This window comes from Notechis scutatus, chromosome 2 (assembly GCF_049901735.1).
Source record: "Notechis scutatus isolate UNSWTSFEM ecotype Mainland chromosome 2, rNotScu1.2, whole genome shotgun sequence".
Lineage (NCBI taxonomy): Eukaryota > Metazoa > Chordata > Lepidosauria > Squamata > Elapidae > Notechis > Notechis scutatus.
In genome coordinates this window covers 69,878,166-69,904,080 of record NC_142010.1, presented here as the reverse complement: position 1 = coordinate 69,904,080, position 25,915 = coordinate 69,878,166, and the positions used below count along the sequence as shown (strand labels likewise).

General features: G+C 40.7%; 1 protein-coding gene across 3 annotated transcripts in view; it reads right to left on the bottom strand.

The window, feature by feature from the left end:
* Positions 1-230: 230 nt before the first annotated feature.
* The window catches only part of GRK6 (G protein-coupled receptor kinase 6), a 34,607-nt gene continuing 8,922 nt past the window's right edge, over positions 231-25,915 (bottom strand). Inside the window, exons 2-16 of one of the 3 annotated variants that reach the window (XM_026673378.2) lie at positions 25,016-25,111; positions 18,766-18,878; positions 18,373-18,450; positions 17,748-17,848; positions 16,781-16,873; positions 16,209-16,272; positions 15,496-15,636; positions 14,432-14,622; positions 14,123-14,160; positions 13,901-13,990; positions 11,655-11,863; positions 7,822-7,959; positions 7,563-7,700; positions 7,240-7,374; positions 231-2,804 (exon numbers count right to left, since the gene is read on the bottom strand). In XM_026673378.2, coding sequence (XP_026529163.1) covers positions 2,754-2,804; positions 7,240-7,374; positions 7,563-7,700; positions 7,822-7,959; positions 11,655-11,863; positions 13,901-13,990; positions 14,123-14,160; positions 14,432-14,622; positions 15,496-15,636; positions 16,209-16,272; positions 16,781-16,873; positions 17,748-17,848; positions 18,373-18,450; positions 18,766-18,878; positions 25,016-25,111 — 1,676 coding nt within the window. In that variant the 3' untranslated portion in view covers positions 231-2,753. Of the gene's footprint in view, positions 2,805-7,239; positions 7,375-7,562; positions 7,701-7,821; positions 7,960-11,654; positions 11,864-13,900; positions 13,991-14,122; positions 14,161-14,431; positions 14,623-15,495; positions 15,637-16,208; positions 16,273-16,780; positions 16,874-17,747; positions 17,849-18,372; positions 18,451-18,765; positions 18,879-25,015; positions 25,116-25,915 lie in introns of all 3 variants that reach the window. The other 2 variants (XM_087955069.1, XM_087955068.1) reach the window with 2 other exon arrangements.

Sequence of the window (25,915 nt, the reverse complement as noted above, 5' to 3'; positions counted from 1 at the left end):
CAGATTTGAAAAAACTTTATTTTTTCAGCTCATATTGGAAACTAGAATAGAAAACTGGTATTAGAGCAAAGCTGCTCTGCCTTTGCTTTTTTACTCTTAGACCTGTGGTCAAATAAATCTTTTACTTTGGAATCATCTATAGACCTGTTGGGACATTGTTTAAAATATAAAACAGTTACAGAAAGTAATTCATACTCCCAGATTTAATTAAATAGAAAGATGAAATTTCCTTCTTAGCAACATATAGTAGTTTTATTAAATCAAGTAATCCCATACTTGAGAAACTGTTTCTTTCATTGATGTTTTTACAATATGTACATTTAAGAAATCGTAAGTCACATTTTAAAAAAATTCAAAAAAACAACCACAATTTAAATGATAAAATTATAGACAACATTACTAATTGTGCAATACACAGAAATTTAAATACTGGGATTCCCTGTAATAGATCTGCAACCTTGTTCCCATAATGTCTATCCAAGCCTGGTTGCAGCATACTTTTCTATTTTTAACCTTATTCTCTGATTTAAGATATTGCTTGAGGCTTAGTCATTTAAATCCATACAGAATATTCTCAACCGTTTTCTTAAAAAAAACAAAAAACAAATTTCAGATGGCGAGAATGAATTTTGAAAGAAGGATCAAGTTAAGGGAAAGAGTAAAAGAAAGACAAAATGCGTACAGATGGATGTGGAGAAGGTCTGATGTCCTGCTAGAAATCCCAAGGGAAAAACTAAGACGGTAGATACACTAGACTGTGAAAAACAGCCTCGGAGACATGAAGAAGTAGAGTAGCCAAGGGTAAAAGGCAGTAACCAAAGCAGTCAGACACACACACACATAAGGTGTGCAGGGTGGCTGCTCTTTATAACTGAAAGGCAGGATGGTTGATGTTCACATTCTTAAGAGTGCATCGGCAGGAGATTGTTCAGCACCTATGGATGTATTCACGCCATCTCCTTCTGTACCACAGCAATGACCAGTCAGTACTTAACAATTGACGCAGTAAGAATAGTTTCAGTATTGCCAGTACGATGCCATACTAGCATGAGGTACTACAAGTGGACAATGGACTACCTGTCCCAAAACAAGCCAGCTGCCCAAGTACAGCACGACGCTGGAAATAACTGTGGGGAGATGGAAGATTTGCATTCTGGTCAGGGGTCCAAGGGTAAGACTAGAAACTTTTTAATCCCAGCATTAAGCGGGACTGAAAGAGGCCTGCTCAGGATAGCAATCATGAAGGCACAAGTGCAGTACTGCGTAGGCCCAGGGCTCCAAGTCATGGAAGACCACCTATGAGAGATTCCATATGGAAAAATGGGTCAGGACTTTGGTAAATTACAGGAGCTCCAGGGCGTCTGTCTTTTGGATCTCTCATTTTTACTGTGCTCTTGGCCAAAGGGCAAATTAATTGGTCCTCCAAAGCTGCATTTGCCCCTCTGCATGACAGGGAAAGGGTGTTTACATTTAATTCATTGCAAGCCTAACAGCAGTTCGGGAATTGCCAGTTTGAATGAGGAAGTTGTGCAAGCGAACGTGATTAACTTCTGTCTCAGCAATGTTGCTCCAAAAATTAAAGACTTCTAACTGCTTTCCAAGGCAATGAAGATGTCAAAAGATCTGGTCTCAAACCTCCCACTTCAACCTAGCTTGGCTCTTTGCTCGAGAGCTTCTATGCTAAAGAATATGTATTTGCTTTCATGAGTACATTGGGCAATTTGCAAATCGTCCAGGACTAAAGTTAATGGAATCATTTCTTTTCTGGAGGGGAAAGAGACAATGTGCTACAAGAAAGGGAAGGAGAAAGAAGAAGAAGAAAAAGAGGGGCGCTTAGTTTTCCATGAAGGCTGGGAAGAGGAGTTAAAAACACTTTTCACACTCTTATTTGGTTATAACAATCAAATAAAGCTAGAAACCAGTGTAATGCCACTTAGTAATGGGACTATACTTGATATTCTAGAATTTGTTATTCACATTTAAGCCAAGTTCCCGAGATAAAATTGAGAGATTGTCATCCATGAAAAATCGATGATTGCTGCCTAAACGATAGACGTATCTGCCTATTCAAAGGGAAACTTAAAACTTGCCATCATTTCTGCAGTGCCTTGGGTAACATACCAAGTCAACAGCTTACAATGGGGGTGCGGGCGGGGGGGGGGGAGGTTGGCTAAGAGAGAAGAAGACATGTTCAGAGACCAGCCCCCTCCAGTTGTCCTTGCAGACCACATATACTAGCCATGGCGGTTCTCATTTTACCTGCCACACCTTAACGTCTTCAAATCATCCCGTCCAGTTGGTGCAGGCTCTTCAGTAAGATGAAGTAGTGATGATGGGCTAGAGAGGGAAGTGCAGAGAGAAATACAGAAGGATCCTGTTCCCAACCATTAAGAATGCACGTATGTTTTATACATACATTCACATTTATAGTAATATAAATATTTTTTTTTTTTAAAAAAAAACAAACAAACACCAGCAGATGAGCAGGTCAAAAACTGGGGTCAGGGCCAGCCCTGGGATGTTCCATGTTCATTCCTGCCATCATCACTCTTTCATCACGGAAGAGTGACAGCAAGACAGACAGCTCCCTAGCAATACACTGAAGGTTTCTACAGAGGTTCCTTTTCTGCCCGGTCTTCGAACGCTTCCCTTCTGGGGTGGGAATCTGCTGCCATCCTGAAGCAACGAACTGCACACATGCTGGTGGTGGCATGTGTTCGACTGTAAGTGAGGGCCTTCCTTTCTGAGTCAGCTCATAAGCGAGTTGGTTCCTCTTCACTTTCACTGCAGTTCCCGCAACAGTCCTGGAGAATGGAGGGAGGGAGGGAAAGGGGAAATGGAGATCGCACAGCAAGCACAGAGTGAGTCCACTTATTCAACAAACAGGTAGCCGCAGGATTTTATTCCCATTCCCCACAGAAAACCTCCATTACTCAGAAATATAGTTTTTGGCCCAGCCTCACCTAAAACAAGGCCGCCAAAAGTAATTCTTTCAAAGTACAGTAATACTCTCCTGAAGCCAAAACTTATTGGACCTTCCATTACATTTCTTTCTGGCCCCTATGTGCATTTCTCATGGACCGGTAAAGTTTACTTTATGGATTATGCAGAACATAAATGCCATTAGCGGCCATGAACAAAGCAAATATCACTGTGTATTAATGAAGCCAGTCAGGATGTAACTCAGCTCAGTAAAATTACTGCTGGAAGATGTGCAATACAGAACCATGGACCACTTATCCCACTGGACTAAGGCAATTAACATAGGAACCTAAGTGCAGAAAGTTTCAAGGATCCAAAATATTAGCAAGATCTTAGAAACCCCCCAGGAATTTTGGTACGAGTTGAAAGAAGAAAAATCCTTTCATTTCCCAGTAATGGGACTACCGATCCAGGAGCCGTATTAAATTGAGATTTTTTAAAAACTCCATACCAAACAATCGAGATAAAGCAATCTTGTTGTTTTGCAGGAAGTAGAAATAGTGACTCAAGGGATTATTAATGCAGAGAAGCAGCATTTCAGGAGGGGGCAGGAAGGAACGGAAAGGGTTAAGGAGTCCGCACTCCTTTCCCTTGTCTTGTCATGCCTGCAGTGGAGTCTGGAACAGCTGGGAGAGAAGAGGTTCCTCATCTCTGAAAAAAGGGAACACGCCCTGTGAGAGGCCCAACCAGGGATTCCTGCTCCGCCATCAAACGGAGCCACTAGAGCAGGCTACTGGAGTTTTACTGGAAAGCAGCAAGTTCCCACAGAACACAGAGGCCAATTCAAAAGTGCCCTTGTTTACTATATCTAATGCAAAGTAAAATAAATAGTTAAAAGAAAGGCCGCAGCATTGTTCTTAAACTACATGGGAGCTGTGGGTGCTGTGGAAAATGCTCTATTTTTAAATCATGAAGCCATGCAAAAGAGAAGGAACAGCCTTGGGAGAAAACAATGGGACTTTCATGTGTTCCTGAGCTCTCCTGCTTCTGTCGTCTTGAGAGTTTTCCCAACGGGGCACAGAAATTCTGGCCCCAGTCTGGACAGCAGGCCTTCTTCCCATTTCTTAAGAGGCACTTCAGCAGCCTCAGGCTCATCACCCTTTGAAGACAGGGTTACAAATGTGATGCTTTCTGTCCCTGGAAGAGCTTTAAAAGCATTTGGTTGTGGGCATATCCCGGAGCAAATGGAATGTTTACATTAAATGGACCTTCGTGGAAATGACTTCACAAGTGGTTATCATTACTGCAAAGAACAGATGGTAGGCTTTAAAACTTATTCCTCCATACAGACGGCTATTTCAGGAAGGAAACTGAGATAACTACAAAGCGGTACACATGACCTTAACACAGCATTACTGTATTTGAGATGCAAAACTCTGGGTGACCAGAAAACCTCCATCAAGAATTGCTATTAGCAGCCAGTAAGTTGCAGTCCAGATTTTTAAATTCAGCTACGATAGCTTTACTGCATTTAGGCTCCTGATCAGTTACTGGGAAGGCATCACTCACCCAAGATTTGATGTTTAATGAAGGAAACAGACCTAATACATATCCCAGAGATCTGGCCAATACCAAGCAAGGCTGAGAGGAGTAACAGGAATGTATGGGAAGGGAATGCTAAATGTCTATAGTCAGATGAACCATTCAACAGTCTGCTAATTTTAATACATGAGGTGACAATGGTATCCCTTATGACCTGCTGTCTAATAGTTTCAAATTCTAAAGCAACATGGAACAACTTTGGAGGTTCATGCTAGATCAACCCAGATTACTTTGTCTTGGTAATTTAACAAACACATCAAGTTTGCTAAAGGAGGAGCAAGGGTGGGCTATTAATTTTCCCAAGGGGCCACAAAAGAAATTGGGACTGTGGTGGAGGGTCGAACCAACAGGACTGTGAAGGTGTGTAGGCACGCATGCACACACATATGTAAATTGAGGGGAAAAATAGCAACTGCCTTCAAAATGAAAACAATGCAGTTATATTGTGTGAATGGTGTACACTTATTTACATTTGATTTCTAAATTCTGATTGATTTCATGAGGGCCAGACAAGGACAGCCAAAGGACTGGATTTGGCCCGGGGGCTATAAAATGTCCAAGTCTAGTTAGGAATATCCCAGAATTTCATGTCAATCAACAACTTGTGCCAATAAATATGAACACCACTTCATTTGGATGGATGGAAATGATACTCTGAAGGAAGAAGAGTTATATGAAGTAAAGCTCCAAAGTTTATGCCTTTTAATAAAATCAGTTAGCTTAAAAAGGTGATATTAAAAGCCTTTTGATTTATCTTTATTTAATGGTCTGATAGAATAATGATTTGTTCTGGACTTGTTACTAATACTGACTTTCCCCTAAACAGCAAATGGATTAAAATGGCCACTTGAAGGTGCTTAGGAAATGTCCTGTCTCATTTAAAGCCTGCTTGTATGGAATATGAAAATGACTTATTTCTATCATTCTTAATTTGACCTTCCCTTTACAGAAGAATTAGATCATTCCTGGTAAATGAAAAAATATTCGCCCTGCCTGAGACTCCATTACTAAATTGAATTAATAATGGGTTAAATGAATACAACTTATTACATTAACTGGCAACTACTTATCTGCTTTCTTGGAATCCTTTGAGCTTAAGGAGGTGAGCAGGGAATCTACAGCAGTGAAGGCTATTACATGTTTATCTAACCATTGCCCCTCCTTGCTGATTAAATAAGCTAAAAAGATAAATGTCATGGGAAATGAAGAAGATTATGAAAAGTTTCAGGAGGCAATAAAGAAAGCTTTTCTCTTGTGATGAGCTTGTGATGTGGCACACTTTATTCAAGGAATAGTTTTATACATGAAACTATGTGGAAGAGATTGCCTGGAATTCTGGAATGAGATATATCACCCATATGCTGATGGTCTTTAGCTCTATCACCCTTGGGCAACTACCAGCATGAAGGAAACAGCTCATATCCTTCAATCCTGCTTGGGCTCGATAAGAAGGAACAAGTTTGTAAGTCCAGTTCTGCTGCTGAAGAGGAAGTCTGGTTCAGAGAGTGCTTGTTTTGAAAGAGGTTGCAACCCTCCAAAAGAGCAAACTGGTAACTTTGGCAAGAAGTGTTTGCACAATTACATTTAAATGTTCCAGCTGTGACCTTCACTGAGCTGGTATAATTTGGCATGATGATTTATGCTCTTTACAGCAACATGTGAAAAGCATCCAGAAACTTATATAAAAGGTTGCATGTAGGCTTTTGACTGTTACTTAATATTAATATTAGCACTCTATTATATCAATATTGAAAAAGTAGCCTTAAAAACTTATGAAATGACTATTTAAAGGGCACCCTGCTTCTTTATAAATTTGTTTGGTTATCGGTATATACAGAAGATGCCCTGAGATGACATAATTTGCAAATATTGTTTATTAGATATTCGTCAAAAAGTTTTCTTCTTGCTGCCCCTCTAAACTGTGAAATGGTCTTCCTTAAGAAATGCAATTGATTCTAGCTCTATTTCAGGAACAAAAATTAAGAGAAATATTTTTTTCCATCCTGCTTTGCTAAACTGCTTTTAGCAATTTCATTTTATGGTTAACAAATAGCATATTATATCCTTTGGTATAATAATCTGACAATATTTCTGTGGTTTAATTGGCTTTATAGTTGTTGTACATTGCCTTAAAATGCTTTCAACAGAAAGGCATGATAAAGATATATATAAAAATAAGATAAATATTTTTCTTTTGTTTGTCAAGGGCCATAAGACTAATACAATTAAAAGGAACAAGATTGTTTGTTAGTTACCAACCCAAATCAAACAAACCTAGAATAATTGCATTTTGCTGCCAGTCACACTCAAATTCACTCTTGCAAACTGAAACCTGTTGCTTACTAAACCTAAATCATTCTGAGAATAAGTTGCTTTGGGTATTAAGGACTCGGATCTTGCCAATCAACGACATTTTAACTGTACTGCACTGATGATGTTACCTAGTTTGGGTGATGAAACATCTGCAAGAAAACAACCAAGCTCAGAGAGCAGGACTCCTCATATCAACCCCGAACTACAAATATTCTCCTATGTTGTAAATTAACTATGTCCTAGAGATGCTCCAAGAGGATGTGCTGGGAAAGCTGAGATGAACAGCTGCAGAAAATATACCTAATGGGAAGAGCTGAAGGGGACCATCCCAAACAAATGCATCTCAAGGCAAATGAGATCTCCAGCTCAGGCAATCTCACTCTCACTTGTCAGATGAATTACCTGTCGGCTGAAGAGACGCTGGAGCAGACCCTTTTTAGGTGGGGGAGGCTGCTGCCCTTTCCAGTCCAGATCAGGAGGTAGGGTGCCATCTGGACCAAATACATTCAGTTCCTTGAAACATTCTGTATCTATCATCTACAAAGTAAATAATGATAACAATTTCAGAACTTACTATAGTTTTGCTATGGTTACCCACTTCTTTCTCAGAGCCACCTGCATCCAAAATCAGCTAACAGTGCCAGTTCTTGTGGCAAAAGCAGATAACCTGGTTTTTTTAAAAAAATTCTCCTTTCAGAAGCATCATTTCTCAGAAGAAAACCTACCTCATTTTGCCAGGGAATAGGGACACTTCCTGTTGCAAATTTATGATAGAAATCATGGTCCGTTGGTTCTAACTCTACCCCTTTGACTGTGGAAAACTGCTCAATATCCAGGACGTCTTTGCAATAAATAGCTTGGGGCTAGAAGGAATATAGAAAAATATGGATAGAAGGGTGGGCTATTAATTTCTTACATTTAAAATAGCAAACAATATTATAAGAGCACAGAATGGGCTACCCCCTACATGCATTTTCAACTCACATCAGGTTTAAAGGGAGGGTCCAGCATCCCAGCTTCCAGTCGCTTGAAATTCAGATGTTTAAAGAGAGGGTGGCGTTTCACCTCTTGAGCACCGCACCCTCCACACCCCAGCCGCTCCAAGGGATCTTTGCACAAGAGCTAAAATGTAGCACAGGAAGATCAAACATAAGCCGCCACTATACAGTTATGCAGCTTCCATTAAAAGGGGACTAAATTTAACCCACATTAAATCCGCTAAAACTGTTTTTTTTTTTGTGGTGGGGAGGGAAACACTGACATAAAACTTGGAGTCTTCGTTGTAGACTGTTTTTTTTGTCCTGGTTTTTGCTAATCCCAAAACTCCTGTTATATTTTTGGCTGATAACAAAATCAGCCTTGATCTGCACTTCTTCTTTTACGTCCTTACCATTATTTACCATAAAATTAAAAAAATGGTGCACCATGTAGTAATTTATTAGATATTTATAAACCTTTAAAAAACCCAACATGATTTACAACAAATACACAAATATGTTATAACAAATACATTATTTTTCACTTTAAAAAAACCTTAAAACAATGCAGTAAAAAATACAAGAGACAAAAGTGGATGGGGAAAATTAAGGAAGGCCAACCAAAATATACCTAAAATGCAGGAATGTTGGACTTATCAACAGGGGAAGTGACTACGTGACAAGGTCCTTTGTTGAGAGGGACCATCTTGGCAATGACACCAACTGCTAATCTGCAAATCACAGGACAGAGCAGATGTCTGAAGGCTAATGTATTAGGACAGTGGTGGCTACCTTTTTCGGCTCCTGTGCCAAAAATTGCATGCCCGCCCACGTGCCCACACTCACATGCCAGCACCCAAAATACATTGCGTGCCCCCCTCCCCATGCCCCCTGTGCATGCACGCACAATCCCATCCTCACACCCTTACCTGCACTGCGCCTCACAGCTGATTTTTCAGCTGGTCTGAGGTCTTTTTCGGCCTCCCAGAGGCTTGGAAAAAGCCTCTGCGAGGCTTTTCAAGCCGAATTATAGGCCCGTTTTGTCACTTCCAGTATTATAGGAAGTGATGAAACAGGCCTATAATTCAGCCTGAGAAGCCTTGCAGAGGCTTTTTCCAAGCCTCTGGGAGGCCAAAAAGGGCCTCAAACCAACCTCCCCCCAAAATCAGTTGTGACGCGTGTACATGCGCAGTGAGGTAAGTTTGCCTGCGGCTCGCGTGCCAGCACAAATGACTCTGTGTGCCTCTTGTGACACATGTGCTATAGGTTCGCCATCACGGTATTAGGAGATGCTCTTTTAGAATTTATATTTTAGTCCCTTGAATCAGGCTCACTGGCAACTAGGGACACACGTACACATAAAGCACCCCAATGAGGAACCCAACCATTCAATTCTGCGTTAGTTATAGCCTTCAGACCAGTCCCAGGGAGAGCTCCTCCCCTAATGCATGAATCATGGTGACCAAACATTGCCTGCCTGGGGAAACATAGCTGGAGGATCATCTTCAGGTGGTAAAAGTGCGTCTTTTGCCTGCTTTATTTCCCTAGTCTTTTAGGCCTCTTCACAGATCATAACAGAAGTATACAGGTAGTCTTTATTTAGCAGCCACAACAGGGATGGGCAACTTGGTTGTTAAATGAAGCTATTGCTAAATAAAATGGCAACTCTGCTTATGAATTTACTTCGGCTTTTCTTTGCTTTACAGGTCTGGGTCATAAATATGAGGACTGCTGGCAAAGTTACTTTTCATCTGTGTCATAGGTTTTAGTGAATGGAATGAGACAGTCACTAAATAGGGATTAAATTATAGATTTATTTTTTTCCTAACATTTATGCCTCACTATTTGATAGCTAAGAGCCTTTCAGTCTTCCTCACACACTGCAGTTACAGTTTCGAGACAAAATCAAGATCAGTTTAGTATAGTTTACTTTATTGTCATTGCACCTCATACAACGAAATCAAACACCATTTTCAATGCACATCATGACCATGAAAATAGACACAACCACACATCCTTCACCCTTCATACATTGAACCGGAACCCCCCGACACCACACCAACACTGCACTATACAGCAGAATTCAAAAGAGCTACTGCTCTGGGATAGAAGCTGTTTTTCAGCCTATTTGTCCTTATTTTTATTATTCTGTACCATTTGCCAGATGGTAATAGTTCAAAAAAAGGGTTCCAAGGATGAGATGGATCTTTGAGAATGTTTTGAACGTTCTTAAGGCAGCGGGAGCTATAAAGCTCTTCCAAAGAGGGGAGAGGGCAACCAATGATCTTCTGGGCAATGATGTTAACCCTCTGGAGTACTTTCCTATCTGCCACGGTGCAATTGGCAAACCATACAGAGGTGCAGTATGTTAAAATGCTCTCTATGGTGCAGCGGTAGAAGGTCACCAGCAGTTTTTCATTCAGTTAGTGTTTTCTGAGAAGCCTCAGGTAGTATAATCTCTGCTGGGTCCTTTTGACTAGGGCTGCAATGTGAGCACCCCAGGTCAGGTCCTCTTTTATGGTAACACCCAGAAACTTAAAACTGGCCGCTTGCTCCACTCGGTCTCCATTGATAAGCAAGGGCTGGATGTTTGATCTGTTCCTTCTATAATCCACTATAAACTCCTTGGTCTTATTGGTGTTGAGGACCAAGTTACTGTCTCCACACCACAAAAGCAACCGATCCACCTCATCTCAGCAGGCAGACTCATCCCCCGCGGAGATAAGTCCCACCACTGTTGTATCATCTGCAATTTAGCAATAGTATTACTGCCGTGAGTGGGAATGCAGTCATGCACATAAAGAGTATAGAGTAAGGGACTCAACACACAACCCTGTGGTGTACCAGTGTTAAGAATAAGGGCTGAGGAGGTCTATGTCTATGTGGAAGAATTGTGTTAAACACAGAACTAAAATCCACAAAAACCTTATGCATCTTCTTGGGATATCTAATGAAAGTGGGTCAGAAAGGGGCTATTAATTTAATATCACAAGGTGGTATTAAACTATCATGGTGAGGGACATGTAGATGGTTGATACCTAAGCATTTTCCCTCTGATTTGAGACAGATATGCATGCTAGTCAGGGAAACTGAGACCCACAGTGGGAACTTGATTTCACCGTCTATCCTTCCTTCTTCCGTGCCTCTCTCTTGTTAGTCAAAAATGTTCAGAAAGGATATTTGAAACAATGGCTATTTATTTACTGATTCCTAAACTGGGAAATCAGGTTGCTTTCTAAACAAAGGAAAGTTTCAGAATAAAAGTCTACACGAGTTTATACAAGGATACAAAGGATTTAACTGCTTTCTGACAGGTAAATGTCAGGTAGGATTAGTTCATATATAGATATGTTGAGATGTACAACACAATTGCAGCAATATTGTTCTATATACTGGTCTAAATACAGGTTTGCAGATAACTTTAATATATAGTATGTTTTGCTTCAACTTACAAGGGTGATGCATAGCCTCTGTGATCTATAAACTATCTTTAATGGTTTAGAATCTATTAACCAATAACCCATGATTTAGTATGTGGTAAAAACCAAGGAATGGTTTGACGAAGGGTGATGAACTGAAATTCTTGCACTTAACTGGCTACCAAACTACACCAAAAGTACTTTTGTTCATGTTTTTTTAAAAAACAATTTCACACATAGAGTAAAAATCCTTGATTTTTGTTTTTGGCTGAACCCATTCTGGAATAAGCCAAAACAGCAAATTCAGTTTTAATTATATTATAGTTTCCACCAAGCACCAATACCTTTGAAAAGGAAAGGGTTTATTATATGTTGCAAATTCTAATTGTGCCTGAGGGTCAAAAAGAGGCAGCACACGTACCATGGAGCACAGTGAGCGGGAGGCAGGTGAGAATTTCTCAGAATACTCTTCCTGGACTTCCTTCACCAGACGTTCCACTTCTTCACGCTTGATCTTCTTCCTGCGCTGCTGGAATGGAGACTGGCCCTCAATCATCTCATAGAGCAGGCATCCGAGAGCCCACCAGTCTGGGCTGAATGTGTACCGTTCATTCTTCACAACTTCAGGCGCTGCAGAAAGAACCATTGGAACCAGATCTTTATACAATCTTTACTTATATGGGATCTGATCTTAGGGAAAGGTCAGATGCAAAAACTAGGGGCGCACATTAACTTTCAATTAAATTGATTTATTGCTCATGCCTATGCACAGGAATCTACTCAACAGATAGCATTATTTTGGTGCTAGATAAGAGCTAACAGAATTCAAGAAGGGTTGGACTTAGTCTGTGACAAGTAGAGACTCTAGGCTGATTCCTCTTCTGACTGTCCTGGGACTCTATCACTGCTTCTCGTACAGAAAAGCTCCAAAGCTCACTGAGTGTAGCAGTGTTTTACATGCAAATTATCTCCCTTCCTCCCTCCCTCTGTCTCTTTCTCTCCCTCCCTCTCTCCATCCTGTTTCCCTGAAAATAAGACCCAATCGGAAAATAAGCCCTAGCATGATTTTTCAGGCTGATCATAATTTAAGCCCTACCCCTAAAATAAGCCCCAGCTAAGATCGTCAATCAGACCAACACATTTAGTACTGTATTTCCCCGAAAATAAACCCTAATCTGAAAATAAGCCCTAATGCATCTTTTAGAGCAAAATTATTATAAGACCCAGGCTTATTTTTGAAGAGACACAGGTATCATCTATCTCTAAGCCCTTATCTTATAATCAATTCCTGGCAGTACCAAACCAAGTATCTCCTAACCCGGTGATCCCCAACCTTTTTACGCCGCGCCCGGTACCGGCATCAGCTGGGCGCCGCGCCCGGCACCGGCATCAGCTGGGCGCCATGGCCCGGCCGGCATCAGCTGGCGCCGCCATCTTTTTGATGAAAAAGTGCTTCCGGTGAGCTTTCTACCTGGAAAAGCTCACCGGAAGCACTTTTTCATCAAAAAATGGCGGCGCCAGCAAGCCAGCGGCCTGGTAGGACTTGTTCGCGGACCGGTACCGGTCCGCGGACCGTGGTTGGGGACCCCTGTCCTAACCAATACCTGTGTTTTGGTACTAGATAGGGGCTACAAAAGCCTGAAATTTTGAAGAGCCATTGCTGATGAACATACAGAACACCAAATGTAACACATCAGCAATCCAGTTCAATATAAGGATAACTTTCCAGGATTAATTAATGTAATGCACTCTGGCTAAAAGTACCGTGTTTTCCCAGCTTCATATTTACTATACTGTGGGTGGTAGTGGTGCAAGATGAATACTCTTTCTGTATCCTATTACAGGCTGCAACCTTTCCATACTGTTTGCACAACATTATTACAAAACTATTAATTCCTTCTCCTCCATCTAAGCAGTATGAAGTAATCAATCTCTTAGGGATATCTTCCAAAACATTCAGAAGATGAATGCAAGCCAGTTTGAATATTTTCTGAATATTTTCTTCTCAACTACAATTATATTTCTAGTCTGTAATCCCCGGATGGTTTGGGACATAGAATGTGCAAAAAGTAGTTGACAGCAAACGGAATTCTGCTTGTTTGAGTTACTCTAATTCAGCGCATCTGGGTTTGGGTACTGATGTTTCAGGAAGGAATGCTGCTACATTTCTACTCAACCCTGCAGCTGAATATTTAAAAATTCTCCACAGTCCGAAGTTTGAAATGAAAGTTTATTTCTGGGCAATCTGAAAACACTTTCCCAAGTACCTGCTGCCTCAGCTTCTTCAACAGGTCTGCCTACAGAACTGCAGAAACATTAGGGATTTATTTGTTTTACCAGTAGTGTAATATTTCTGTTGGCTCCACAAAACAAACAATACTGGGAGTCCAAAGGTAACCCTGAAGGAGAAATATTTGGATCAAGCAAGTTATTGTCAAAATAGAAGCAAATGAAGCGACAAATGCATTTCCTTATTCTGCCCTGCAGATCGAGCGTATGCGACCACTTTCTACCAGTTATTCAAACTTAAGCCCAGATGCCCTTTAGGATGACATTCACCTGTTTTGCCCTGTTAGGTTGTGACAAAATATTCTGTCCTTGCTTGGATGGGCTTCATGATTTCCATAGTTTCCAGTCAACACTCCAGAGCCCTTCTTGGATACTCACCCATGTAGCCAACAGTTCCAACCCGGCCTTTTATTGTCTGTCCTTCTGGAACATGAACAGCAAGTCCCAGGTCAGAAATGCGGATGTGACCTTGTTGGGGAAAAAGGAGTCGTGAGAATGCCTTGTTTACAGGATTTCCCTCACTTGCTATCAAAGGGGGGTTGGGTAGCATCAACTTTCTCACGGAGGGGATCAATCGGTCTGTGAAAAACATTTACTCACCATGATCATCCAGTAGAATATTCTCTGGCTTCAAGTCCCTGGTGAGGAACACGGATTTATAAGAATAACGTCATCAAGATGTTCACACAACATATTTATCTATATCTCGGGTAAATGGAACATTGGTCAGGCAGGACTACTTTTCCTTAGATTTCACCAGCACATATTTTTACTTCCTTCAGGAAGAAAATGCATCTGCCCAGTTTCTAAACAATAGCTGTTAATTTTACAGTAACTGCACTCAAAAGTATTCTTGAGATGATCTCCAGCTGAGTTCCAGCTCTGCTGAGAAGATAGGTGCATTCTCACCTGTAAACTATCCTCTCTCGGTGGAGATCTTCCAAGCCACAGCAGATTTCAGCCGCATAGAAAACAGCCCGTGGCTCTTCAAATCCTGCTTCTCCCATGTGGTAGATGTGGAACTTCAGGTCTCCACCATTCATGAGAGTCAGGACCAAGCAGAGAGCATCTTTTGTTTCATAGGCATAGGACAAATTCACCTACAATAAAATCAGATTGTTTCAGGACTAAAACAAACCTAAAATAGCTCCAGAAAGCACAGCACCCAGATACAAATATGAAGTGCTGCGCTGATTATTCACCTTACAAAAATCCTAGATATACAGAGACAGAAAAAGCTCTTGGAACAAGATGTTACTCAACCAGGCATTAATGGTAGTTAATAGCTAACTGTCTGCTATAAAGTTTAATGTAAAGTTAAGTGGTGCAGAGGAGCTAAAAACAATGGAGGAAACAGTAGGAGTAGTGAAAACGCCAAATATAAACAGATCACTGCAATAAGACACTGTTCAATTGGTTTCTGTTCAGTGAAATAAGGGCAACTGCAGGTAGGTAAGGTTGCTCAGTTATCTCTGTGCATCCCCTTTGAGATCTTGAACTGGTCTCAATAAAAGCTTCAGTAGAAAGTCAGCAGATCGCAGGCAAGGCCAATTGTGTATTCTCTCCCATCAAATATGGCCTAATTTAGAATCAGATGGGGAGGACAGGACCCATGCAGATAAGCCTACCTATGTAGCCTAAGTTTCGGGTGCTACACATTGACACTGGGACTAAAGACATGGAAGAGTTTTGCCATCATTTTGTTAAATGCAAGTGCAAAATGGAAGGAAAGTGTGTCAAACTCACGTCATGGCAACGTCACGTGATGTATCATGACTTTCCCCCCCCTTTGCTAAACTGGGCATGGGTGTGGCCAACGCATGACACATCCAGCCCGCAGGCCACGAGTTTGAAGCCCTGCTTTAGCCTCTGCCCATCATGGAGCAGAGATGTAGTGAATGGGCAGCAAGTAATTGTATGACCAACCCTTTCTCAAGCCCCGGGCAGAAGTAAAGCAGTTCCTCTGTACTTACTACAAACCTACTGTTCACTTTCTCCAGTATCTGCTTCTCATTTAAGGCCATGGCTTCTCCTTTCCGCTTTTTTATTCGTTTTTTCTCAAGCTTCTTGCAAGCATACATCTTTCCGGTGGCCCGCACCTGGCAAGCACAAACCTTGAAGGGAAGAAATTAAGGGTGATGGTTTCGGCAGTTCACAGGGATTTTATCAGCTTTATCAGTTAAGTGGTTTATTGAATCCTGAAGTCATTACTTCGATATCTTCAAGTAAAAATGCTGTGATATCTTAACAATTAAATGGTTTATTGACTCCCATCACAAAAGCCTTGGTTTTTACTGCAAAACAAAAAATGAGTTCATAGCCTTCTTGCTGAGAATAAAGCTTAAATGTAAATAAATGGGCTAAGATCTCTTTCTTGACGAAGGCTTTTGTATTTTGCAGCCATTAGTATTTCCCTGGTTGCAAAGTTTGGGACATCAAACTTTGATGTCAAGATCTTGTTGATGACCCAAGAAACATCAAATGTAGGAAGCATCAAGAAAGGGCTTTAAAATGCTTAGCATATCAATCATGCTATTCAGACAGGTACTTGTGATCACCAGCAGCTCAAATAACCAAGATCACATTCTTGTGGAGTTCTTCTTCAGAAACAGAAAATTATTCCATATGGTAGGTTCCCAAAAGCAGGCAAGGGAGCTACTTCCATGGGGCTGGTCAAATTACATACCTCTCCAAAGCCTCCCTTCCCTAGCACACGGTATTGACGGAAAGTGTTCTTGGTTACATGCCTCCTTAGAGAAAAACAAAGGTCAGTTACCCATTAGAAAGGTTAAGTGTTAATTCTATTCTCTTTTGATCAATACAACATGCAAGCAAGTTTTTATATATTAGCCCAACGAACTGGAATAAAAAAAGGAATCATTAGCAGGCTAATGAGGAAAAATCCTGATGAGGATTGGATTCATTTTTGTTATGTGACCAAGATTCCCCCTCAGAGGTGGTATTCAGCAGGTTCTGACCAGTTCTGGAGAGTGGAGATTTTGAGTAGTTTGGAGAACCAGCAAATACTACCTCTGACTGGAGATATTACAGTATCCTTCCCCTGTCATGCCCACCAAGCCACGCCAACAGAACCAGTAGTAAAAAAAAAATTGAATCCCACCACTGTTTCCCCCCCCTCCCAACAGTCAGGAATATTGTTAAGGGCAGGAAATGGGCTATTTAAATTATATATTGTATAAACAATAGGCCCAAAGAAGGTGGATCACAAGTACCATAGAGTCCATAACAAAGATTTACCTTTCCAGATACTTCCACTGCAGGAAGCGATTGAAATAAACACTGTCAAGATAGTCTGCGAAAGGTGCCACGCTAAGGTAGTCATGGATGAGCCTAGAAAAGGAACTAGATCCTCTTAGGGAAATTGAAGTCACTACCATGCATAAAAATAAGGATGATGAACGAGCCTGATGCTTCTTTGTTAAAAAAAACTGACTGGACACAAGGTGGAAAACCATCACAAAATTAGGAAAACCCACAATTTATGTGGCCAAGGCTATTCCAAAGACATTACCCTATAGGAAAGCCAAAGATATAATACTCAACTTAGATAGCATTAGGAAAGTGATTCTCATTTATAGAAAGAGCAGGAGTCCATTGATTCATTACCCATTTGATAAAACTTTTTTGACAGAAGCAGTAGAAGGTTAGAAGATCCTTGCTAGACAAATTTGGGCCTGTACTTATTACCAGATAATAGAAGAGGTTTGAGATATAGAATTTCCTTATTTCTATATGCCCTGCCTCTCTTGAAATCAATATAATGGACACACCGTGTCTAAGAAATCTCTAATATGGTTGCTAATCAGGTTGCCAATTGGCTTACTTTGGTGGAGTATACCCTCAGCTATCTAATGAAGGTATAGTGTTTTCCAGGGACAAAGAGTGTGGCCCAAAAGAAAATATCTGGATCTGAAACCTAAGGTTAGGATCTATTCTTTTCCACCAGTTATCAAAACTTCATCAGCTCTGCTAATAATCTAAATATCACTTATTAAGATGTACACAAAGATGTTTTGCTCTATGTTGCCTAGCAGCTCTTCTATGACAGAAATGAATAACACTATAGAACAAGTTCTAAAATTTATCAGTAACAAATTCTCCATGCTTTTGGTGAAGAGCAAGCTTAGATCTTGTTGGGTGACTAATTATTGTCCAGGAAAATATACAGAGCATTAATTAAATTCCACCTATTCTCTCCACTCACTTGGTAGATTCCTTAAAGAGTTCTTTACTTGGTTCCTGTTCCAGTTGCTCAGAACACAGGTTCACTAGCTCCAAGGGCACTTCAGGGACGTGGTCCTCACTCTGAGGGCAAAGAATCAGTGTTAAATGAGGATTCACAGCTCTGCAAGAAGCAACAATTCCCCTCCCGAAGGACCAGTCCCTGGCAGAATTATTGTGGAGGCTGGAGGGAATGGGATAGGACAGCAGCAGGAATAAGCAGGAAGCAATTACTGTATCCTCTTGGTGTTTCTCCTGTATTGCTAGATCTCTACGGTTTGTTGTAGGACAGGAACTTTGGCAATGAATGATATTGACAATCAATAATATTAATTGCTATTTTACAAGGACCAGGCATTGAATAAGAAAGGGCTGAAATAGGTACTTGCACCATCATCACAATCGTCTCAAGATTGCCGGGTTGTGACCATCCTGGCAATTTACACACACACACAGAGGCATACACACACACACACACCACAAAGCCCCGAAAGAAGATGATTAGAGTTCTCACTAAGGCTCTTCCCAAAGCCTAGCTTATTATTAGAATAACTCACAATGTCCCTTGGCTCCTTTGCTTGGCTCCCACAACCAGAGAAACCTCTCACCTTAGGATTCAAATACGCTTCAATCAAGCGCTTCCCACATTCTTTCCGTTTTTCATCTGGGGTCACTTCATACTCGGCCTGAAATGAGAGCAAGTGGCATCATTGTTACAAATCCCTGCTAGAAATAAAAACACAGCTTAAAAGATTCAAAATGGCCATTCTATGTAAAGAGAGACAGGTCAGGGATAATATTCAGGATCTCTTGAGGAGAATCCACTGTTGCAGTACGTTTCAGGTGTAACACTAGACTCTGCTCTGAATAGAGCAGAACAAGGAAGTAGCAGCAGGGCTATGCACACAATTTGAAATGGATGCACTGTAGGATCCCCAAATGCAAAAATGTGCAATCAGTGCCCTCATCCCCATCAGGTACTCCTTTTGAGTTGTGCTTACCACAGCATCCAGGAACTTGACACAGCGCTTGAGTTCTAGTCGTGTGTCACAAAACTGCCGGAACAGCAGACGTCCAATTGGCAGTTTATCACACAAACTGTGGTAGTCCCGTTCTGAAAGCAAAATAAACATGGTCTCATTATGAAAATACTCGAATCCTCCTTTGTTGTGATATAGCTTTGAGTATTTTCATAATGAGACCATGAGACAACACTTAAAACCACTTTCCAACACATTGATTTGCTGGCTGAGAATTTTGAAAGTTGAAGTCCGAATACATCTTGGGGGGATGTGCAGCATCGTTTATCACATGTAAATAATTACGTTGAAGAATAAAACCAAATCCACAATTGCCCTGGAAAAGCTGTCTGTTCACAGCGGACAGTCTCCAAGAAAGAAATCTTGCATTTCTTGTCAAATAATCTCTCTGTAGTTGTATGACATATCCTTTGTCCAACAAGATTCCAAGTAGGCTTTCCTTGAGAGAAAATCAACTCAGCTAATTGATCCCAGAGAAGATTTGGTGTTTTGTTTTAACCTCCTGGTGACTATTCTCAACTTGAGAGCAGGGGTGGGATTCTACCAGTTCGCACCTATTCTTTAGAACCAGTTGTTAACATTCTAAGCAGTTCGGAGAACCGGTTGTTAAAAGAAATTACTGGCCTAATCCTGTAAAGAAGACAGGAAGGAAACATTCTGGTGTTGCTTACAGAAACTGCCTCTCCGTTAACCCTTATTACATTCTTGGCAGGACTAGACTTCCTGTCTCAGGAACTTCTATAGAGTTTTTTTCCCTCCTTTGCTGGTACTTTGCTTGTGTGGAGTGACCATTCAAAGTTACAATGGCACTGAAAAAAGTGACTTATGACCATTTTTCACACTTACGACTATTGTAGCATCCCCACAGTCATGAGAGGCCAAGCGAGGAGATGCGTGTCTCAATGTGAGTGATATTGAGTTGGCCATGCCCAGCCAATAACGTGACCACCAAGCCACGCCCACCACCTAAGCCACGCCCACAGAACCAGTTGTTAAAAATTTTGAATCCCACCCCTGCTTGAGAGGAAAGGAAAGGATCTTTCTCAGACCCTCACCTCATCTCTGTTCATGACTTTTGCAGTTCCCCTTCTGTTTCTTTACTGAAAAACCAAAGAAGAGAGGTCTACCTCCCTCGATTGCTTGCCAAAATTAAACCACCATATTTTCATTGTTTATTTTTCTGCCCTTTAGTTCATTTTTATACCCAAGTCATTGAAGCCCCTCCCTCCCTCTCTCTCTCCCTCCCTCCTCTCTCTTTCTCTCTGTTAATTCCAAAAATAAACCTCATTCCAATCTTTCCAAGAAATCATAGAGGGAGAGAAAAATAAATATTCAGTTCATTTGTTGAATTGTTCTCTCAAGGTCTTTGTTCCTGCTGTGGGAATGTCAACACAACTGGAAGGAGGCAAATATTTAGGAGTCACTTCTATCAAGAGGCAACAAGATAGCTTTTCATTGAAGGTTCTGTTGCATCAGATTTAACTAGGCGATGACATGATGATTTGCCCATATCAAGTGAAAAAAGGAAGAATATTACTATGTCACTGGGCAGAGAACAATAAACAGCTTTATATGAAGGTTTATACTTCAGCCTCACAGGTGTCTAGCCCACCATCTAGCTTGATAATTCATTGCTGATGCACAAAACTTAATGGGGTTGAGAAAGAGATTTTATATAATCTAGGGACTGATACACTATCTAAAAATCCTTGTGAAGGTATCCAGACTTTTTTCCAAGTCAGAATGCCTGCTTGATCAGCTGAACTGAGCTGAAACATATAGACAATTAGAATAGTGTTCCAATACATTTATAATCTTGAGAAACTCCAACTTTTATCAATTTATATGTTGGAATTATATCCTCTTTCCTTTGCAATCTCACTTAGCACTTCTTTGAATGTAGAAATGAGATCTCCCTAGTCCTAGAGCAACACCTTAATTATTATTACAGTAGCTACTCTACAGATATCCCACAAATTCAAACAATTACAGAGTCTAGTTTGAATATATCAAACATTTCGTGTGTACTTTATAGCAATCGATTCCTCTTTTCAGTGATTAGTAATCCTCACATCATTTCTATCATTATCAGTAACTCTGTACTTTGTTTTCTGCCACTTTTTTTCTCTCCACAGAGGTCAGTACAACATCCTGTCTGAAGAGATTTTCCTCCAATATTACCTCCATTTCATTACCAATTAGACTTTATATTGAAATCCAGAAATGAGGACCATTGCATAATTGTATTACGAAGAGCGAATTGAATAAAATGGTTTTATGCTATAAGCCCCGCAGAGTTGCTTTGGAATAAGCTGCGTGGCAAATAATTTTAATTAACAAACGGCTTCAAACTATGCTTGAAGTTTAGGGTTAAAAGCATTATCTGAGGACATTGGTTCTCAGAAACATGCTAACAAAGTTATGCAATGGACCTCATTTCTGTATACACTTCCAAACTGGGATTTTTTTGGAAAGGAAGAGCAATTGCAATTTGTTAGAAACCAGTAAAGGCAGGTCAATAGTTTTGTGCCCAGTAAAACAATGTTTAAAGATTTTTCAAGTCGGTATTGAGCAAAAAGCCTAATAGTGGCCTGGTTTGTTTTCCAGATATCCCCCAAATTCGTGATGTTGTTTTATTATCCTGCTGCATTGTTGGAATCAGGACTAATCATAATTTCCCAGGAAGCCTCTTGTCCATAAATTAGCGTGCCCCAACCCTCTCATGGCACATGTTGTAAGATTCTCCTTCTCTGTGCAGCAGTTTCTCTAAGGAAGCTGTGGTTTCCTGATCTGTGAAGAAAAACAACACCAACTCCAGAAACATGAGGGGGAGGGGCACCATGCAAACGAACCATTTCTTCCTCTGATAGGAAATGAGTGCATTGAATGAGGGAAGGTGAGAGGTTCAGAGCCTGACAAGATTATTCTTCAGTACTCAAGAACATAGTCAGGCCAAGCACAGTCAAGAGTTACGTGCTAGATAGAAGCTTCATATTAGGTTGATTTGGCCCCAGGGCTCCATAGTGGGTTTGAGGGAAATTAATACATTATACTTGAAAAATAGATTTCTTGTGAGATGAGAAATTTCATGCTTTTCTCTAATTTTTTGACCACAGATTGCCAATTTCACACAGCTTTGCTCATTAGATAATACAACTGCACAGATTTGAAAACCTAAAATTGTATTCTGTGCCCAGCTCACAATCTTTAAGACATCTGTCTAGACTGACATCAAAGTTTTAATGTGTACCATCTCTACATATACAGTAGCATTCACTGTGTCGTCAATATTTTTGGTAAACTGCAAATTGAGCATTATAAAGAGGTGGAAAGAAAACAGGCCTTTTATAAGACAGCTAGATATTACTCCAATTTCAAGATGGGGAAGAGAAAAGTGTACTTTTCAAATTAACTGAAGTCAATATTATAATTCCTAAGAGAACAAATAGCTAGGCTAAACAGAAAACATCAAGGTTTTTAGGGTCAGCGCTGAAATTTTGGTCGAGATCCAAAACTGATTTTTTCTCTTCCATCAAATACGAGATAATGCATCAGAAGGAATAATTGAGTAAAACCACTCAAGGAAAAAACCCAAAAAGTACTGTGGACAGTACAAGGAAGCCCTAATTCAATATACAATTGGGATGAACAAGAAAAATGGTTATGTAGGAAAACAGAAGCAAAACTGGACTTAATGAGTCAAGTGGTATAATAATATGATCTGTATTCAGTAGGTTCCCTATTCAACCTTTCTAATTGAACTCCGAAGAATCACTGCAAAGTTTGATGGACAACAATCCAACTCAATCTATAGCCTACATCAGGGCTGTCAAACTCCTGGCCTGTGGGCGAGGTGTGTCACATGCTGGCCATGCCCACGCCTGGTTTAGCGAAAGGGGAAAAAGTCCCAATGCGTCACGTGATGCTGTGACTATGTGAGTTTGATACCCCTGACCTACATCATTTAGAATCAAACATTCAGAACATCAGTCTTCCAAATAAGAACAGAGTCGCCATGATTCTGTGTGTAAAAAACCAAATTTGGGGATGAGCTTCTTGTTTTCAGCTAAGTTTATACCAAAGCCTAATTATGTCAGTGTAAAATTATCAGCTGGTGTCACTTCTTTCAGATTCCTTATTTGAGGTTCAAAAAGCCTCATGTGCAGATATCCAGGGGTGGGATTCTACCGGTTTGGTTCGGTTCTATAGAACTGAGTGCCGCTTGTCAGCAGGAGAAGGTGAATGCTTGCCGGACCCGGTAATTTGTAAGTAGTGCGTATGAGTGTGTAGTGCGCATATGTGCGCATATGCGCGAAGCAAACCGGTGAACACGTCTGAAAAGATCATCCACATTCCTCCAGATTTATCAAAAAGCTCAAAACTTTCTACCAGCATAGCTTCTCATATGGTCTTCATTTGAATTCACTGTTAAAATATTATGCACATTTAATGTGCTACAGCTGTGTTTGGAACTTTTGAAGGCGGTGGTGTGTTGTGACTGTGCAACTTTGATCAGTGACTCTTTTAGTTAACTTATGAATCTACATGCTTGAGCCTACTCTGAATGGCAGTTGCTCATAAACAATTCAAGCAGAAGGTTCCCCTGCATCCCCCAAGCCTTTGTACTTGACTGTCTCTGAATCTAGTGCACCATCAAGTACACACGTGCGAAATTTACCATTTCAGGAACAGAATATTAAGCAGAACTCTGGAATGGTCCATTTCCACTCTGGACCAGGCTAAATGAGCCACCCTGGGGACAGTCTGGAGATTTTCTGAAAGCAGTTTATGGTTTCCTAGACTTTGCCCATTCTGGGCAAAATAAGAGAAAGATTTGCCTTGAAAGACAAATCTTGTTTTGAAATTTCTTCCCATGGAGGTAGTCCTCAACTTAATGACCACAACTGAGCTCAAATCTTCTGTTGCTAAGACATTGTTAAGTGAGTTTTGCCCCATTTTACGACCTTTCTGGCCACAGTTCTTAAGTGAGTCAGGACAGATGTCAACTTAATAACATGACGGTGAAGTGAATCTGTCCTCCCCATTGACTTTTCCCCATTGACCCATTGTCAGAGGGTCGCAAAAGGGGATCCCACGACCCTGGGACACAGCAACCGTCGTAAATATGAGTCAGTTGCCAAGCGTTGAATTTTGATCACATGATCATGGGGATGCTGTTATGGTCATTAAGTGTGAAAAATGGACATGTCACTTTTTTCAATGCCGTTGTAGCTTTGAACGGTCACTAAATGAACTCTGGTTACGTTAAGGACTACCTGTATTCTGCTATTTCATATTGTCCCTTCGTAAGACAATCAGTGGGTCATAATGAGAAGATACAGTACAGGTAGTCCTCAATTTACGAGCACAACTAAGCCCAACATTTATGTTGTTGAGTGAGAATTTTGTTAAGTGAGTTTTGTCCCACATTACGACTTTTCTTGCCACAGTTGTTAAGTGGATCGCTGCAGCTGTGACATTAGTAACACGGTTGTTAAGTGAACCTGGTTTCCCCATTGACTTTGCTTGTCAGAAAGTCACAAAAGGGGATCCCATGACTCCAGGACACGGCAACCGTCATAAATGTAAGTTATTAAGCATCCAGATGAAAATCACCTGACTGTGGGGATACTGCAATGGTTGTAAGTGTGGAAAAACAGCCGTAAGTCGGTTTTTTCAGTGATGTTGTAACCTCAAATGGTCACTAAATGAATTGTCGTAAGTTGAGGACTACCTGTACAAGGCAAGTTAGGTCATTATTCCATTTCGGAAATGTTTTTCATTATAGTGGCACCGTTATAGAGCCACAGTGGTGTAGTGGTTAGAGTGCAGAACTGCAGGCTACTTCTGCTGACTGCCGGCTGCCTGCAATTTGGCAGTTGTAATCCCACCAGGCTCAAGGTTGACTCAGCCTTCCATCCTTCTGAGGTCGGTAAAATGAGGACCCAGATTGTTGGGGGCAATAGGCTGACTCTGTAAACCGCTTAGAGAGGGCTGTAAAAGCACTGTGAAGTGGCATATAAGTCTAAGTACCATTGCTATTATGAAATCCAGCACAGTCATGCAAATAGATGAACGAACCCAGCCCCAGAGGACGAATGAGCACGATCTTATTCCAAGACTTTGAAGTCCTTTCACTTATAACCAACCAATCCTGGCATTAGTAAAGTAAGGTCAAAAAAGTTTAACAGGAAAAAACCTTTCTCCTCACCCAATGTATGCCGAAGATCTTCACACTGGCTGATATGTGGGAACTGTAGCATTTGACGCCATTTCTTGCTCTTGCCCTTCCGATTCCCACCTCCACCTACGTGAGACAAATAAGAAAGAAAACACCAATAAAGTAGTGAGAAAACCAAAACACACTATTTATACGTATCCTGTTGTTAACGAACTGTTGCTCACCATCAGAAGTCAATCAGTGGTCAAATCTACCTCAACTTTTTTTTTTTTCTGAGCAATATATTATCTAGAACATTTCCAAAGGATTCTCTGCAGGCACGAATGATGAAAGTGTGAAGAGCTTCGTTAAGATCATGGACCATCTCCCTGTAAATAACCTTCAGTGACACAATGCATTGAAATACAATCTCCAGGATTTTATTCCATATCACAATTCCAGGTAAACATTACACTCTACTCAGTGCCAAGTCCTGCATAGGCAAATGAAGTCGTTTCACAAAAGAACAAGAGTCAAAGGACAGGAACTTGTAAGGTTTTTACCTCATGGGGCTGTGCAGAGTTTCAGGTCACATGTGGACTGCACAGGAGCATAAATATAGCACCTTTCTGAAATTCTTTGAATAAATCACGTCTCTCGGGCTGAGTAGTACAGCTGCAGAGGGCAGCCATGTGATTCTGGGAAAGGATGCCCCTTCTTAAAAAAAAATTACAGATTGATGGTATATTCACATACTTCAAGGTAGCTAAATCCAAAGTGTTTTGCACAGCCTGTGAAGTCAGCTTTTGGGTTACCAATATATTGATCACTTGAACATTAAATAAGGATATGGCTTAAGCCTAAACCAAAGTAGTATTACTATAATTTACAATGCTAATAAAAAGAAATTAAATTGCTGACTTCCTCTAAAATACTCTTGGGTGCTAGGAT